We start from the raw sequence: 18,144 nt of genomic DNA, 5'->3' as shown, positions 1-18,144 counted from the left end.
CTACGTGCAGGGGCAAACTAAGGGTGTTCCCGCCATTAGACCTGCATCAGACCTTTGGTATGCCCTAAGAGCAAAGTTCAACAAACAGTTGGACTTCTTAAGTGGTTTTACCTGTCTGTGTCTCTATAAGTTAGTGGAGACATTGCACTGATACAATCCACAATCAAAAAGACTCAGTTTTTATTTCTTGTCCAGTCCTACAAAACTCCATTATCACGTAATTAACATGTAAGATTAGAGTAACTAGAATACTAAATTTAAGTTTCAGTTGCTTTCCCTTTTGGTAGCTAGCATTATATTTGATTCTCAATGCAAGTAAAATGTTTGTCATTTTCATTTACTTATTTATTGTTTCTTTTTCTGCAGACAAGCAACATAACGTTACCTTTGACCATGAACTTTTTTGTTGTAATTGATTCTAGTAATTGAACAGATAGATGAGAAAACAACACGATGATTGTTTGCAGATGAGGAAGACCTGGCTTAAGGCCAAAGTTTACCCTAAATCAAGAACCCTGATTAAAAATCAGACAGGTTTCCCAAAATAGACAGAGCGATCCACAACTGTGATATCAACTTCAATTAGACTCTAATGCCTCTTGATTCCGCCTTTATAAGGTCACAGGAAAAGGCCTGCTGCGGTCATCAAGGTCGCAACAATAGAACACACTTGTTTTACATGTTTCTTACAGGAGCTTAATTTTGTTGGTATCTTTATCAAAGAGTTACAAGTGCACAGTAAACCTGGTAAAGCACATTTTTAATGTATCTGATGGTTTTATGACTGACAGTTCACAGTCAGGCAAGTTTTGTTACCCACTTTTACATTACTGTAATAATGAAATAATGTTATTAAAGGCAAGCAATTTTAAAGCAATATTTGTGCCCCAAAATTGGAAATATAATAATAGTGAAATCTTTATGGTAGTGACATTTACTAACACTGTTTAGCACATTTGTGTAGTAACTTCAAACTTGGAGCATTTTAAGACCGCGGAAAAACGTGCCGTACGATGAACCCCTTAGTTTCGCGAGCCTACAAAAACCCCAGCGACGACTTTCAGTGAGTTCTGACATCACAACAACGTCATATTTTTGCATCATGGACTTCTCTATACATTGTGATAATGTTGTAATCATGATTGTATAGAAATGACTAGATTGATACAATTTCAAAATATTGCTTGGGTTTCCTTTAAATGAAAAGATAAAATTGTTGCACCATACATTGTAATTAACCCTCAAACCACCGTATGGGGTCAAAACTGACCCCAGGCGTATATCAACATGTGCCATTTTGACATTTCGAGTCGAAAACAAAATTCCTTCTATGAGTTTGTTTGTATAACGTTATATGTCTTATAGCTTCTCACAAATTTTTACCGAGATTGGCTCATTGTTGATAAAGTTATCCTAGAAAGTTTACGCATGGTCCGGTGGGGTCAAAACTGACCCCAGCAAAATCTGCACTCATATTCCCTCTTGTTTGATACTTGTAATCTAGTAACATGTATGATAAGGGTTATTATGATCATAGTTACAAAATATAGTTTTTTAGAAACGTGAAAACAACATTTTTTTAAATGAACGTAAAGATTAATGACGTTGCGATGTATTATGACGTCATTTATGTGATTTTATCGACGAAAACCAACAAATTGGGTATTTTCATATAACTTGAATAGAAATTATGTATGATAAATCAAAATATATCCAAATACGTTATTTGTACATGGCAACAGGAACAACGTCAAAATGATGTCATAAAAATCATATTCATATCAGGTTACACTAGCGAATTCCGTCATCTTGGTTCCGCCATCTTGAATTATTTTAAATGCATTTTTTCATCATATAACCTAATGACACAATAAAAAAATGGACCAAAACGTTATATCAAGATTGTTTCTGTTTGAATAAACATGGCAACGATGAAATTTGAGGTTGAAATAGCCGGTTAAAGCTTATCTAATTATATCGTCTGCCATTTTAGATTTTGACCGATGACGTAATCAAATATGCATAAATTATGAATATTAAATCATAAAAGCGATAGTGAATTACATTGGTTGGTATTGATATAAGAAAATAAGTGCAGTTTAAAAAGACAGCTCTAGAATTACATTGTAAAATCCAAAATTAGCGACTTTTTCCAAATATGGCTCTCAGAAACCGGTTGCCATAGCAACATGAAAGCATTGATTAGTTATTTCATTAATTTCAAATTGTTGCCAACGAAATTTAGCAAAGGTGACCAAGTTTGGTTGTTCTAGCATAATACATTCAGATGCTATATGACATCAAGTGTAAGCGCAGGCCTCAATAGAGCCCGCTTGTCTGAATAGCGTAAGTTGCAAAAGACGATGTTCCCTATTTTTGCATAAATTATGTTGATAAGCAGAAATTATTCACACCTAAGCATGTCAAACTGTCCCTTATAGATTGCTTAAACTATACATATATACAAACCACAAAAATAGTCACCAATAAAGCTGTATTTGTAGAAAACATTGTGGGGTCAGTTTTGACCCCGTACGGTAAGATTAGTCGTAAAAAAGCTACGGTGGTTTGTGGGTTAAGCTGATACATCGGATTGAACTAAAAACATTTGAGTGGGGCATGTACACATGATGAACCTATGAGTATGACATTGCCCCTGTATGGTCCACAAATTTTGTTCCTATCTTTAGTCCATGACAAAGACTTTGTCCAGTACTTAATTTAGAACAGCCTCTAAAACAAAGGTCTTTTCTGACACACTCTGCCAGCCTATCAACAACGCAATGTTGTGTGCAATTAAAGTCAGACACTCCTCCTATCCTGACCTTGGCATTCAGACTGTGGAGTGTCCTTCAAAATAAGAAATGAATATTGGAAACGGTGTCAATATTTCACATAAGGTAAGAGAATGAGCTCTGCTTTGCTAACAACTGTTATTTACTGGACAAGGTAACAAACAGCAGAGAAGCAGATCAGTTACGTTATATCTGCTTTTGGCAAGGTCATTATAAAACGGAAATGTGTCCTCTTTTTTCCGGGTCAAATACGAAAAACAAGCTTTCTGTTGAAAAGTAAGATTAAGAGATTGACCAGCTGTCAGATAACTGTGTCCTGCAACCCTTGGTGCCAACTTACAATGTATGACAAATTTCCTCTAGTAGATGGCTACTAGCTTTAGTACTGAAGAATGGTTAAAGTCACCATAAGCAAATATTTTCACCAACTTTAAGTCATACTTTGCTGAGAGACTACACATGTGTCCCTTCTCCATGAAGGAAAAAACATCACACTTGTCTTGCAGCCTGGACAATTAACACTTGTACTGTGACCAACAGGTGCTGAAAACACAAGCTCTAGGAGGAAAGGGTGGGGGGACCTCTGACATGCCCCTCTGCCCTTGGACCTCACTAGGGGCCTGGGTACAACAAGCCTACATATGTGACCCAAAAATGTAAATTTAAAGGATTTCAAGGCCTTGAAGAACTTCGTAACAGGCAGTAACCGAGTAAATATGATAAATTATGGTTATCAAAAATTATGAAAAAATTCTTCAGTTTTAACTTTTGAACATCAACCATAGCACAGCATCGTTGTATGGCATGGGTATTGGCAGGACAATATAGCTGCAGTCTTATCCTTGGTTCTAGAAGTACATCTTTTAGCTTGGCCAATTGGTTGCGATTGCATATCAAATGTGTATAAACTTTGACATCTCTAATGTTAATTCATGGATCATTGTAACTTAAAGTTGGAATTCCATTTTGTTGACGACAACCTTAAGTATAACGTTATATGAATTCAAGGTAAAATTAACTACTCAAGGTTTTTACTGTGTTTACATAACACATCTATTAGATATACTGTAAATGCAGAAATATTTGCGGTGGTTTTATGTTTGCGGTTTTCGCAGCGACCTTTCACCGTGAACTAAAAACCACCGCAAACATTTTTGTCCAATACTGTAGTTTAACTGTAGTATGTGACTATAGCGCTGCCGCAAACTTAAAACCACTGCAAACACTCCATTTTCGCCTTAGCGCGAAATAAAAACCCTGCAAACTTAAATGCATTTACAGTAATTTGCTTAAACCATCACTGACCTACACAGTCCCCAGACTTCTGGTGCATGAGGAAGCCTCTGCGGCAGGGCTGAGGCTGTGCAGGGCACTGCTCGCAGGGATGTCCCCAGGCCCGGCCAATGGTGGCACAGCACAGGGTCTTGGTACACACCACACCAGAGAGTTGTCCTTGACACATCTGGTTTTCCACTTTGGTGAAGCATGGTCCAGTCCTGTAGTCTGGGAAAGCACAAAAGGAGATGATAAGTCTTGTTCCCAGGCTCATTAAAAATCAGTAGACTCCATTGTCTCATGCACTTGGTCATGTACTTTGTGCTTATCGCAAATTTTGATGCTTTTCACCATTGCTGTGAGGCAGAAGGGTACATTTTTGGTCAGGATTTGTGGAGTGATGGTGTTGGCAGTATAAATCTCGAAGACAAGGTCGGATGTTGGTGATTTTTGGTAGGTAAGTTTCTGTTGGGGAGACGAAGGTCAAGTTTGAAGATGGGTATTCTGCTGTGTTCCTTTGGCGCTGTAGTGGACCTTTTGTGTTTGTCAATTTTGTTGACTCTGCACAATGTGTGACTTAGTGTTTGCTGACAATTGATGAATTGAAAATAAAAACAGTCAAACCTGGATCCAGCAACCACTCAAGGGACTGAGGAAAATGTGTTGGTTGCCCAGGACAGGGTATAAAAATGAACAGGACTGTTTTAATGTGGCTTGTGACTGAAGGTGGTTGCCTGTGACAGGTCAGAGGTGGCTGCTCAACCAGGTTTCACTGTATACAGATGAAGTAACAATAGAAGCTCATCTCATTTATAACTACCTGTAAAATAGTATCTATCTATAATATAAAACTTAACCTAAACTGAACACCTGTGCAGAGTCAAGAGCTGTCAAAGCATCAACACACACAAGCCATTTACTAAGTTCTTATCTGCCAAAACTGGAGGAGTAAATTTGTATGGTACAGATTGGTTTACAGGCTTCCTGTTGAAAACATTCTTACCTGGCTGTCCTTGCACAGTTCAACTAGACCTGGCATGTCCATTAATAGTCCTGAGAGTATGCTTAATGTACCGTTGAAGGGTGGCTGAGGAGTTTTGGGATGTTATTGAAAAAACCCTTTCTTAAGCTTTATAAACCTTCCTCAACGTTAACCTTGATAACAACAAAAATCGCCAAAAATCGTCATTTCAAAATATACTCGTTGACATGCACAAATCTTGATGTTATTACTATCTTGTACATTCCTGCTAAGTTATATTGTTAAATATCTAAGTACAAGCCAAGGAGAGCCTTTTCTCTAAAAATGGGCGTGGCCTTATACATCTTGATGACATAATCATGACATCATACTAATTTGCATAAATTATCACCTTACTATAAGGTACTACCTGAAAAAAAATTAAGGTTGAGGAAGGTTTATAAAGCTTAAAAAAGGTTTTTTTTTTTTCAATAACATCCCAAAACTCCTCAGCCACCCTTCAACGGTACCTTAAGAAATCCCTGTCAAGGATGCTAAAACCTTCATGGCAAAGACTGTGCACACCAGGATGTACTTACTAAGCCAAAATAGCATTTCCCAGCTTTCTTCAAGAGGTACATTGCCCTTCTTAAGACTAGCTTCTGACAGTGAATGATGGTACCAAGAGACAGATAAGTCTAGCAGTCTTAACTAGACAAACTGTTGGTACAGCTATGCTTTCTTCTGATACCGGAAACTGAGCCAGTTTGACACTGTAAGCTTCTCTCCTCCAATAAGCAAGGCCTGGAGTCACAGATCACACAAATAGTGGACCATGTCAGTCAGCTACAGGGAAATGGTACTTTTCCTCTGAGTGGTGTCAGTTTCCTGCAGGAACAATCACTCACTGTTTTCATCCTTGCACAAGGAGTGCAATAGTATTGAGAAACTGTTTTCAAGCATTCCTCTGTTGTGAAAAAAAAACTGAAAGGTGAAAACTCAATGAACAAAGGTTTCAGAGTGCACTGGCACACAAAATGATAACAGAACTAGAGTTCCACGACCTCATACCTTTGCCAAATGATTTTAACCTTTATGACTGACATACTAAGAGTGTTTCTCATCAATCATAAATCATACCAGTTGATTGTCTTCTCCACCCAAATAACAGAGGTTGTCCAAAGTATGAGCTTAGCAAAGAAGGTTATGCTCACATTTATCATCAATTATGCAAATTAGGTCTTTATTAGCATAATTTGATTCAACGATGTTGACATTCACATAACTTCCAAATGCCACACGTATGAAATTGCTGTCATTTACCAGTATTGTATAATAGTTGTGTCTCATTAATTATGCAAATTAGGTCTTCAATTGCATATTTTCTATCTATCAACATTCCTCTCTTTCTCAGTTACAAATGTCACATATACTAATAGTCATATCATGGATTACAGCAAGTTTTTTAGAATCTCCTAATTAATCATGCAAATTAGAATTTGATTTAATAATCCTCCAATCATACAAAGTATCACGTAAGCTATCTACATACCAAGAATCATGAACAGCCATCAAGCCCATCTTGAGTAATAGTATTTTCTCATTAATTATGCAAATGAGGTCTTGATTTGCATAGTTAATATCTATTAATATTTCTCTCTTCCTCAGTTACATGTGTCACATGTTTGAGAGTCCTATCATGGAAGTTGGCGGCTGTATTAATTTTCCTCATTAATTATGCAAATTAGCTACTGATTTGCATAATAAGTATCTAATCATGTACATCATCACTCAAGCTATCTACTTACCAATAATCATGGCCATTCATCATGTCCTTCTTGAGTTATTCCCGTTCAAAGTCTGAAGCAAAACCTGCTCCTGCAGTTCCAAAAAAGCCACCAAGGGGCCCAAACCTACTTACTCTCTGTCCAAAGAGCTATCTACCACTCAAAAATCAGTTCCATAGCATGTCCAGAACACGAAATATCCAAACAGGAAGTTCCGCTGCAGTACCGTGATAAGCCGCTAGGGTACCCAAAATCTAATCATTTTCAGGTCAAGATCTACCTACCTACCAAATATCAAGGCAATCCATCCAGACCTTCTCCAGCTATTCTGCTTCTTTACAAACACACACACACACACACACACACACATACAAACGCTACCCTCTGCATAACCTTCTCGGCGAAGGTATGATGGTAAAGACTGGATAAAGAGGATGTGATTAAATCCAAAGCCAAGGCTACAATTCAATTAAACGTTACCATGTGCCCTCAATGGGAAAGAGATGATCACTGTCATCTTTATGTGTGACATTTCCATTGACCTTTGTTACTGAAAGCTTACTGCCCATAGATGACTGGCCTCTTTCTGTCCTCATTTCATGGCCATTTACTCTCCAAAAAACAGCGGTACATTTTGTACATGTGCCAAACTAAAACACTTCAAAGTGAAGTCTGTGTTGTCTTATCTTTAAAAATGTGAAAAAGTAACATTACATGCTGTTATATTCAACCTGAAAAGAGTGCAGTCAAAATTGCTGTGTAAAATTCTAACTGCATCTGGTTCAATAAAAAATATGCAATTTTTCTACTGGAAATTTACATGACCTTTAATATCCCTATCACAGCTGTTGCAATTGCTGTGTATTGGCCAAGCCATACTTAATCTAATAAAGGTGTCCCATGTGTCCTGCATTTGAGAACATAACATTTAATGTAGTTTCTTTCAACCATCGGAAGTTCTGTCCCCCAATTTTCCAAAAATGCGACTCAGCATTATCTGAAGCCTGGAAAAAATTGGTAAGTAAAGACATTCCACCCACCTTTCTCACATCTTGGCCCAGAAAATCCGTAGACACAGGCACACCTGTTTGGTCCCACACACCGCCCACCATTCAGGCACCCTTCCGAACACACAGCTGGTGTGAGGAAGAAAAGGAAACAGTAAGCTCATGTCTGTCACGCAAAAAGAGCCTCAAAACCTTTCAACAAAACAGTAGCCAGGTAGTGAATAATCATTCATCAATTCTAACTATGCTCTTAACAAGGGAAACAGTAAGTACATGTCTGTCACGCAAAAAAGTCTAAAAACCTTTCAACAATTTGAAAACGATAGCCAGGTGGTAAATAAGCCTCCCCCCACCTAGAAATGCAATTATTACACACAAATTGTCTATCATCTGAGGTACAAGTACTGAAGATTGTTTTTCATAGCAACACTGTGACAGCTAAAATGTTTCAGACAATATATTTCAACAACAGCAAAAATGTATCCAATTTGACCTTCTGGCAGCTTATTTGGTCCCCTGGAAAGCAGACAGTAAAGTTAGGATCATTAAGAGGATGTGATTACATGTAATTAGGGAGAACTGGATGCAGACATGAGTAATTTACTCAAGCTGGGATTCTTAGCGATGTCTTTGCCTGGTCCAAACATGGAGGAACAGGTCTAAGTGAAGACTTCACAAAACTGTGTAGTCATCAGCTACTGAATAAAAGTATTGATAATCATTGAAGAAATTAATTTAAGAATTGATAATAGAAGAAATCAAAATAGTCAAACCTGTACAAGTGACCACCCACCTCTAAATAAGGACCTCCTGACCAATGTGTCACTTTTTGGTGGTCCCTTAGATATACTTTATTTTTCCATTGACACAAGCACTAAGAAATGTGACCACCTGTCCACGTAGACCAGATTTTATTGGTCCCCTGCATGGTCTTCTTGCGCAGTTTTAACTGCAAGACTATTTTTGCATACTTGCCTTATTCGTGCCAAGAAGGCGTTATTCAACTGATGATAGTGTCATGACCTCCCACAGTCTGCAGTCATCTAAAACTGCCAGCAAAGTTGGCTTACCATGTTCCAGTTAACGTTAACTTCACCGGCTGGAAACAGACGTACCGTCCGCACGTATGCATATCAGTGGGAGACACTGTGTGCGACTGTTTAAGGCAACCCAAGCAATATTAGGGCCGGAAAATTGGATTTTGAAAGTCAATTTATTTTGTCATTTCTATATATGATTAGTTGAAACAACACTATCACAATGTATAGCGACGTCCATCATGCACAAATGCGACGCCGTTGTCATGTGAGAACGCACGGAAAATCGTCGCCATCTGTTATTTTTATTTCCATATTTTGGGCCCTTATGTTGCTTTGGTTGCCTTTAACGTTCAATGGGAGTCATAAGTGGTATCTGTGGCAGGTTATGCTGTTCACGTTGTATGGAATCTACTTATACTGCCGACGATGTTTAACCGATGCTATCCATATTGAGTGCTCTACTTACGTTGTCCAGATTATTCTAACGCACGTTAACGTTACTTCATGCTCTGTCCACATAACGTTGTCCTACTTACGCTGTCCACAGTGGGGCCCGACGAAACCTCCCGGACAGCTACACTGCGACCCGCCACATGTCCCTCCGTTAAAGCATCTTCTGGTACAAAAGCTTATACCAACACCACCAATACCTGAACCACCTGCATTGGAAGGAAGCGCACGAACATCTTTCTAACGGTAGGAATCTGGAATGTGAGTGACTTGTGACAACTTACACTGTCCACAAGATCTCTTCTCCCGCGGCACAGGTTGCTTTCCACTCAGAACTACTGTCTGGAGTATAATTACCAGGGCTCGAAATACTGGGTGCACTTTTTTTTACTGTGGGGGCACCGGTTCACCTAGATATTTGCATTGAGTTGTGGACCTTAGCGGGTTTTTTTGCACTAGTGTGCCGCATATTCCAGGGGGGGGGGGGGGGGTCCAGGCATAAAAGTGTTAGAAAAAAACTTTGCTGTATTACCTTTATTTAAAAATTCAAGTTCGCTATAGAATTTCAGATTCAAGTTTTAGAGAGAATTTAATTATAACGTTTGTAATTAGTTTTTTTACTTAATCTTATCACCCAAACTGCACATCTTCCCAAAAAATGAATTTCGAGCCCTGAATTATAGACCGACCACTGCCCTCCTCTGTAATACAAGTAAGTGTGTGTGACCTCCCTCGAGCTGTGATGTCACTCGAGAAAGGTCCGACAACTTACGTTGTCCACAGTGAGCTCCGGTATAGCCAGATGGACATCTGCACCGGTTTCCAAAACATGTGGCACCATTTAAACACCGCAATGTACAAACAGAGGTGATACTCCAACCTGCTTCAACTGAAATCAGTAAAAGTGACATATTTTACAATTTTAGATAATCATGCTTTGTGTTACCCTGGATGCCAGACCCCCAAACTCTAAAATATCTAGTGTAGCCATACGATAGATATTTTAGAGTTTGTGGGTCTGGCATCCAGGCTAGCTTTGTGTATGCTGGCTTTGGAATGTAGTCAATTTACATGTAGCAAAGCTTGCTTGCCATTAAATTACAGTATCACATTGTGGACGTACATTTACAAGGACTGTGCATACACATATTCACACACGAAATAAAACAATATCAATGCAAACATAACATCATCAATGCTATAATGGCAGTAATTTGCAGGCGGATTAGACCATGCATAAAGGAAAGCATTAAGATCACCGTTTTCTATAGAAAAAAAACAAACATGTTGATATCGGTGCAAATTAGGTGCTGGACATGTTAACATGTTACAGCAATGATATTTGTTAAGTAGTTACCTACAAACATCTCATTGATTTTTTGTTTTGTTTTCTTGTTTGTCGTTGTTACTACTCCATTCTGGCCACAGGTGGCATTCGTATAGGAGCCATCTGAAACAATTTGAGTGATATCCGTCGGAAACATACAAGCTATAGTAGTCTTCTTTCAGATCAATGCTCCGTTTACCTCTCGATGTAAACACAAGACTCTTGATAAAACACAGTCTTCTATGACATCTCATGGTGTTGTGTTTGTGCATTTTTCTGACAGCTCACCGCCATCTGAACCAGGCTGCTACAGATTTATAGCGGTCTGCTTTCTTTTCTTCAGTCGGCTCTTGTCCGTAATAGTCCGGTAGGATGAGGGCGATGATTGCCACATAAGTACAGCTACGTAATCTGACCAATGATTAACTCATCCGACAGATTTTCCATGCAGAATTCAAGGACAGTAAAGCTAAACTGTTGGACGTACACGGTGATGTACAGGGCCTGAATTCCCCTGTACTGGGCACAGCTGGGTCGTACCAGCTTTAACCAGAACGGTCCGTCAGCTGACGAAGATCAACAAGTCCAGTTGATCCAACAAATTGGCCATTACGGAGGTCATCCATCAGCCAAACTGTACGTGATATCGACATCAGCAGGAGTCTGATGGAAATGTCAGATGGAGACAACCCTGGTGCAGTGGACGCACTGATAAAGAAGGCTATTAGCATCATTTCTTTCTCACTGAGTTGCCAATTGCCAGTTGGTTCCTTGCTAACCTGCTGCGTTGTACTTGTAATTGTGGCCTTACTATTCACCTATTAAGGCATTTCTGTGATTTAAGCCTACCGCGAGACTTGGCAGAAAAATACGTCTGGTCCATCCCAGAAAAGGACCGGAAAGACGTTCTAAACCAGTTGATTTGTATAATACCTTAACATCATTATTGCTATAGTCGAGAGCCAAGTTTCCATGCATTAAAGTGTTAGAAAAAAAGTGTTGGAAAAAAAAAAAACTCTGCTGTATTACTTCTACACAGTCAGGCATTCAAGAACGTTCATTGGCTGAGAGTTAATAACATTTCGTTTCTTCTATTGGTCGGAATTTGGTCCCGAAATTGCCTGTCTGCACTGACTTGGGTCGATCTGATTGATACTAGATATTTTCTAACAGAAGACATTGAGACATGGACTACAGGCTTGGATGAGTTACCGGCATAGTGACTGGTAAAGTCAGCCACCCTCACCCCGAGGATGAGATAACGCAGATGTTGGCGACCATGCGAGATCCCAGGTGTTATTTTCTCTCAGGGGCTGGTACATGCAGTGAATGTTTTACGGGCCCAGACCCACTAAACATCGGCATTTTGCATAGACTGCCTTTTCTGACTAGCAGGTCCTGGAGCGGCGACATGATAGTGCGAGGCTTATAACGGAGCGAAAACAACCAAACAGCTTTTATAAACGATGGTAGTTTACAAACGTAGGCCAACAAGGATCCGGAGTTCGACATGAACAAATTACTGCCAGCAAAGGTCACACAAGAGGTCAAGAGGTCAGGTAACGGATGATGGACAGGCAGAAAGGTATAATACCACAAAACGTTTGTTACACTGTTGAATTTGCGCTACTCTTGTCCAAGTAGTTCATCTGCCAAATTTTTAATTAGATGCAGACACCCAGAAATCTTGGGGTAATACCTTTGGAGGTGGCCCAAAGCAACTCATACTCATAGATCTATGATAACCATACCAACATAATGATAATCATCTAATATTCTCTCTTCCTTTAAGAAATCCTTAAGAATATACGTTGGATAAATCGATTAGGTTTATAGCTTTCTTCTATTGATCAAGCTGTCTCTTTTCTTTCACTAGTCTGTCACGAATGTCAATCACCACATGGCAAAGAACGTGCAGTCCAACGCACTTGACTTAGAGACGGTCAAATTAGCAGGGACAAGGAAGCCCGTCTGGGTCAGGGCCCCGGGCGCACGGCGGGTGGCTGCCCGTAGCGCCTTTGATCGTGCACGGTGGTTCTATATTTTAGTAAACGTGGACAGAAAGAGGTCAGCAGTCCGGTGATGGTATTATCCGCGATCCTGGACGACTTCAGCCGAAGACAAGTTTCCTCCAGCCAGAGGGCTTACCGCAGCGGTGTTTATTTTTGTACGACCTTCAACAGTGTCAGCTGGTAATCTCCGGGACATACTGCGGAGAAAAGGCTAATTTAAACTTAAGACAGGTCAACAGTGTAGTTCTCAGGAAGACTTTGTGAAGAGAACAAGCCCTATCAACCGTGACGGAGGAGGAGACAGGATTCCTGGTGGGGTGACCTTCGATGACCTCTCGTGTGTAAATACATCTGTCTGCTATATCACAGGGTACGTCAGTTGATTGTGTCCTGCTTTCAGACGTGGAAGTACTTGGGATTTCTGGGAATCTGAATCTGAGATCATCGGAGTCAGATAGGGACCAAGTGTAGACAACTGATACCAGATAGCACAGTAGAGTCGAGATGCTTGCCAACGTTTTTGAAACTAGATAATCGAGAAATCACAATGATCAAGGCCTATCTAATTTCTCGCAAGGCGGACAAGGTGCAGCGGACCAGGGCTAAGCCTTTGTAATAGCCTTCGGCTTGTAGGGCCAGAGTAGCCCTGGCAGTATTTCTTTATGCCGCCGAACAAATAAAGCAAAGCAAAGCAAAGCAAAGGAGGTTGAGAAATTGAAGTGAAGTGAAGGGAAAATGAGAATCCAGGCACATACGCCGTCTTCCAGTTTGTTTAGTTGATTGACAGGTCCTGTTTTGTGGAGCGGACCACATCAGAGGGCATTCCAAGGAAGGTGTTACAAAGGCTCATGGGTGATTCGGTCCAGATCACCCGTGGAAAAGTTAGCCCATCCCATCCACAGTCCTGACCCTAGCCTCACATAGCAGGCTCTACGAGTCTGTCTCTTTTAGCTTATGATGTTTTTTTTCCTGATGGCATGTCCTAGTATAGTACCACTTTTACTCGCAAGGTAACAGTTACTCAAACAACTGGATAGATTTTGGAAACGGTCAGACATTTTACCCAGTCCGTACCCTATTAGAGAATGCTATGTAGTGGATGCTATCTGAAACGTCTGACCGTTTCCACAATCTATCCAGTTGATTGAGTAACTGTTACCTTACGTATCTTATCAATAATAATAAGTTTATTGCAAGTTCTTGTCCGTAGGCTAATTGAAAGTACATGAAACATAGGAGGACGGACAGACAATTGGTAACAATATAGCACGTGACCATTCTAGTTCAAATACTAAAACTAAATTCTATCTTATTTGGGTTTGACTTCTGTTTTCGAGACAGTGGAAGACGAATGTTCCCACTTTTTCTGTAATGTGTGGGTTTTGTGATGTCAACAGGAGAGAAGTTTTCTTTTGGTCTGTAAACATGGAGAAGTTTGGATGGAATTAGGTGGTCACTTTAAACAGCGTCTTTCTTTCTTGATCGTAGAAGGGGCAACTTGAAATAAAATGTGTTTCGTCTTCCACCGTGTTACATGCAGTATTTGCAAGTTCTGGACGTCTAACCTTCATCGGCGTAGTACCGGGATGCTCGTTTGACTTTCTTTGTACTAGCCGGCCTCTGTAAAAAGCAACTTATAACCCCCAAAATAGCCCTCCCCGTAGGGCCTGCTAAGGAGGCTAGCCCGGCCATATGATGGACAGGCCTCACAGCTGCTGCAGGGCAGCCATCAACTGGAACTAATGATGTCCATCACGTTAATGTTACGGTACAGTTGACGGGTACTTTACGATTTATCTACCGTCTGAGGTAACTGCTGGAGGCGAGTGAGACTGAGAGTGACCTACTCCATTTTTACCGCGATAAGAAATGGACGCCACGCACGTGTCAAGAAATCCATAGATCCTAAGTATTTCCTAATAGAGTATTATATAACATGTTGGCGGCAATCCATTGGACGGAATTCCTTGCCCATTCAGCACTGGCACCAGACGCTTCAGCTTTTACGTCTGGTATTCCATCATGGTATTCCATGAAAAATAGCAACTATGGCCTTGTATCAGTCAACGTCATTTACTTTTGCGTTTTCCAAGGAAGTTTAGTAGCATCGAACTTGATGAGGATAGTGATTGTTGGAATTGGGGGAATGCCGAAAAGATCTGGCACATGGAAAAATAGTTTTTACCCAAGCATCAAGAGAACATATGTCGATAGCATAAAGATATACCCTTTCACTCAGCTCACTGGAATCTACTCCAAAACTATTGTGTTGTTTTGAAATAATGTCATAGACAATATAAAGAAAGTTATTTACAGACGCCCTTGACTTTCTTCTTTCGTTCCTTGGGGCAAGGTATCCGAGGTACGAATTTTTTCCACGCGAGGCCAAAGACCCTCGACGTAACAGATGGAAATATCTAGAGTTCTCCGAGGTTGACACGGAAAGGTTACAAAACGTCATCCTAAATGAAAGTAGTTCAAGGAAAAATTAGACAAGCGAAAGTCACGTTCACCTACAGGAAATGGCCGAGCTGTCAATCATGATAACGTTAACACACACACACACACACACACACACACACACACACACACACACACACACACACACACACACACACACACACACGCACACATATATACATACACATACACGCACGCACACACACATACATACATACACACACATACACATACACACACACATACGCACACATACACACACACACACACACACACACACACACACACACATGTCACCGTGACACACATACGCACACACACAGTGAGAAGAAAACGAACATCGTGCGCCACATTTAGCAGTGCTGTTCTATGGATCCAATAGTTGACTAACCTCCGGAACTGCAGGCTGGTCCAGCCTTGCCGCCAGGACAGGTACAAGAGTTGGGTCTAGAACAGTAGCCTTCCCCACATGTGTTCTTACAGATAGCTGAGACGAAAGACAGAAAACAATCCAATGGTTTAAGTTACACAACAAACACGTGGAACGTGACGTAGAGAAGGGTCAACGGACACGTCACACTCATAAAGCTATGCGATAGGAAACTGGTCGCCGCGATGGTCATGTATAAATAAACATGTGTCACTACGCTCACTGACAGCTCTGAAACGTTTCGTACGAGCGTATGTATAACTGCACCTCTTCAATACAGTATTTATTTACTTGTCAGTTCGTACAAACACAAGATGCACATACGAATCACAGTTTTGACACTTTCCATCAATTGGCACAATATTGATATATGGTCTGGCCCCTTTGTCTTTTAAATTTACTGTCTCCCGCCAATGTCTTCACTCTCTGCTGCTGACACCAAAATAAATGTTTTCTTTGAGCGGGGTAAAACGGAAAACCAAAATGGAAAGTTCATCCTACACTTCTATCACCAGCTGTGGGTAGATATACCGCGTTTCCACTATGCCGATTGTGGACAGAATACCAGCTGAAATGTCTTGCGGTAGAAAGCTGGTGAGGGGGCGAGGGAACAGACCAAACATAATGAACTCAGACAACTCAGTTGCCGCCTGGGAGCTCGACTCGGTCACACTCAAAATCGCCTGCTATGTTTTCTACAGGAAGTGGCTGGCACTGGTTCTGCACGCCATCCGAAATGTGAGCCTATCTCGCTTCCTCTACACATTGAAGTGATTTCTTGAGACATGTTCAGCAATGGCGAATCGTTCTCATCAGACAGGAATACCAGAACAGAACAATGAGAATTGTTTTAGAAACGAAAATTACTAGGACAACGAATGATCACAATCTGCCTGTTTTATCCAAGTTGATACAAACACTTTAAGTTAACAAATTAAGGTAACTATACACACTGCTTCGTAACTTCAAGTTTCATCATTTTGCTACTTGTTTTATTTGAATCAGTGGGGTGGAGGTATTGCGCATGTATGTCATGTCAAGATGCATTGGGATGCGAAAATAATTTCATCAGGTTGGTAGAACATAGAGTATTTGAGATTCCTTTTACACAACCGGTAATTCTCACCTGCTGACGTTTCGACTACTTATAGCAGTGAGAAGCAGTAGTCCAGTCAGAAGCTCTGAAGAAGGTGTCTGACAGACACCGAAACGTCAGCAGGTGAGAATTACCGGTTGTGTAAAAAGAATCTCAAATACTCTATGCATTGGGATGCTTTTTATATAAGACTGCATGTGAGAGTCAGCATTCATTAAGACATTCGGGAAACATATAAAGACGATATCCAGCAACTCTGTAAGCCGTACTATTGAAGGAACGATTGCATCATGTGACAAGAGAGGTGGATACCAAGAAATACTCTCCAAGCAGAGGTTCGGGTTTTGACGTGTTTTAGGCGTTTTTGTCGCAAAGTTGACGACATAAAGAAAAAAAAAAGGAAACGGAGCAAAATAGAAAGCCCGACTAAAACGCTTCAAACACGTCGAAAAACAGCCAGAGTCGAACCTCTGCTTTGAGAGTAACCAAGAAGGAATAGACTCAAGAAGGATACTCACGGACTATGCACTGGTTACCGCTGGGCAGTGTTCTCCATCCAGGGCAACAGTAGGACTGGAACCGCGAGCCGCACACATTGGGTCTGTCAAGAAAAGAACAGCAAATTAAAATACTTGGAACTAATTCAAACTTTTTTCGACCTGATATTTCAATGTCTCCGACCGTCACGTTGGTTTGTGAGTTGATACAGGTGGAGATTGTGTCTCTTTGGTTTGAGAAACACAGATATGTGGACACCATTTACAGAGAGTGCAAAGGCACTTCTACATTATGTTTGAACACATTTCTTCTTAGTTGTATTTCCTTTCATGGATGAGTCGCAATGTCAGAAGTGGGTTAGGTATACCGATATTAGTTAATAAAAGGGTAGGTAGTCTGTCCACAGAAGGTAATAGCAGTCTACTACATCTTGATAGCCTATAGAATTCTTCAAATGTAAAATTACATTACAAAACCATAACAAACATTACAAAATCAAACCCGAACTAGAGTTAGGTATTTGTGCTACATATACTTCAGGTTTGCTATGTTAGTTTAGCGATTACGGGGTCTTTTTATAAATATGATTTGGTATTGAATTTTTTTTTAGTTGAATGTGTGATAGTTGTGTGCCGATTTGTTAAAAACAGAGAGAACGCTAGCGACCCCCAAAACACTCCTCCCAATGAAATGGTATGGCTACCCTGCGACGTCACAAAATCAAGATGGCGGCCACCACACATGCCAACGGTTCCAACAAAGGTTTTGCTACGCAAACCTGTAACTGTTTGTGTGTACACAGTAGAGCACTTTTCGCCTTAAAGAATCCTTAAAGACATTGCACCCCAATCTAGCCTAAACCGAATCTGACGGACAGGCCCGGTGGGATATCGCTCTCACACCAGACCGGATGACAGCCACCCCTAACCCTAACACTTGAGTCCGTCCAGCCCATTTGATACACACTAACAAAGAGATTAGAGAGCAATATTTAGTCTGACCCCCT

At 40.5% G+C, this 18,144-nt stretch overlaps 1 protein-coding gene across 5 annotated transcripts in view; it reads right to left on the bottom strand.

Annotated features, from left to right (window-relative positions):
• LOC136427407 (fibrillin-2-like) overlaps nt 1–18,144 on the bottom strand; it is a 108,316-nt gene that overhangs the window by 70,846 nt on the left and 19,326 nt on the right. For 3 of the 5 annotated variants that reach the window (XM_066416232.1, XM_066416233.1, XM_066416236.1), the window contains exons 3-7: nt 17,159–17,241; nt 15,506–15,601; nt 9,402–9,524; nt 7,859–7,954; nt 4,101–4,298 (exon numbers count right to left, since the gene is read on the bottom strand). In XM_066416232.1, coding sequence (XP_066272329.1) covers nt 4,101–4,298; nt 7,859–7,954; nt 9,402–9,524; nt 15,506–15,601; nt 17,159–17,241 — 596 coding nt within the window. Of the gene's footprint in view, nt 1–4,100; nt 4,299–7,858; nt 7,955–9,401; nt 9,525–10,087; nt 10,205–15,505; nt 15,602–17,158; nt 17,242–18,144 lie in introns of all 5 variants that reach the window. The other 2 variants (XM_066416235.1, XM_066416237.1) reach the window with 1 other exon arrangement.

The sequence above is a fragment of the Branchiostoma lanceolatum genome, chromosome 2 (assembly GCF_035083965.1).
Source record: "Branchiostoma lanceolatum isolate klBraLanc5 chromosome 2, klBraLanc5.hap2, whole genome shotgun sequence".
NCBI classification, from domain to species: Eukaryota; Metazoa; Chordata; class Leptocardii; order Amphioxiformes; family Branchiostomatidae; genus Branchiostoma; species Branchiostoma lanceolatum.
This window is presented reverse-complemented; position numbering and strand designations above follow the sequence as displayed.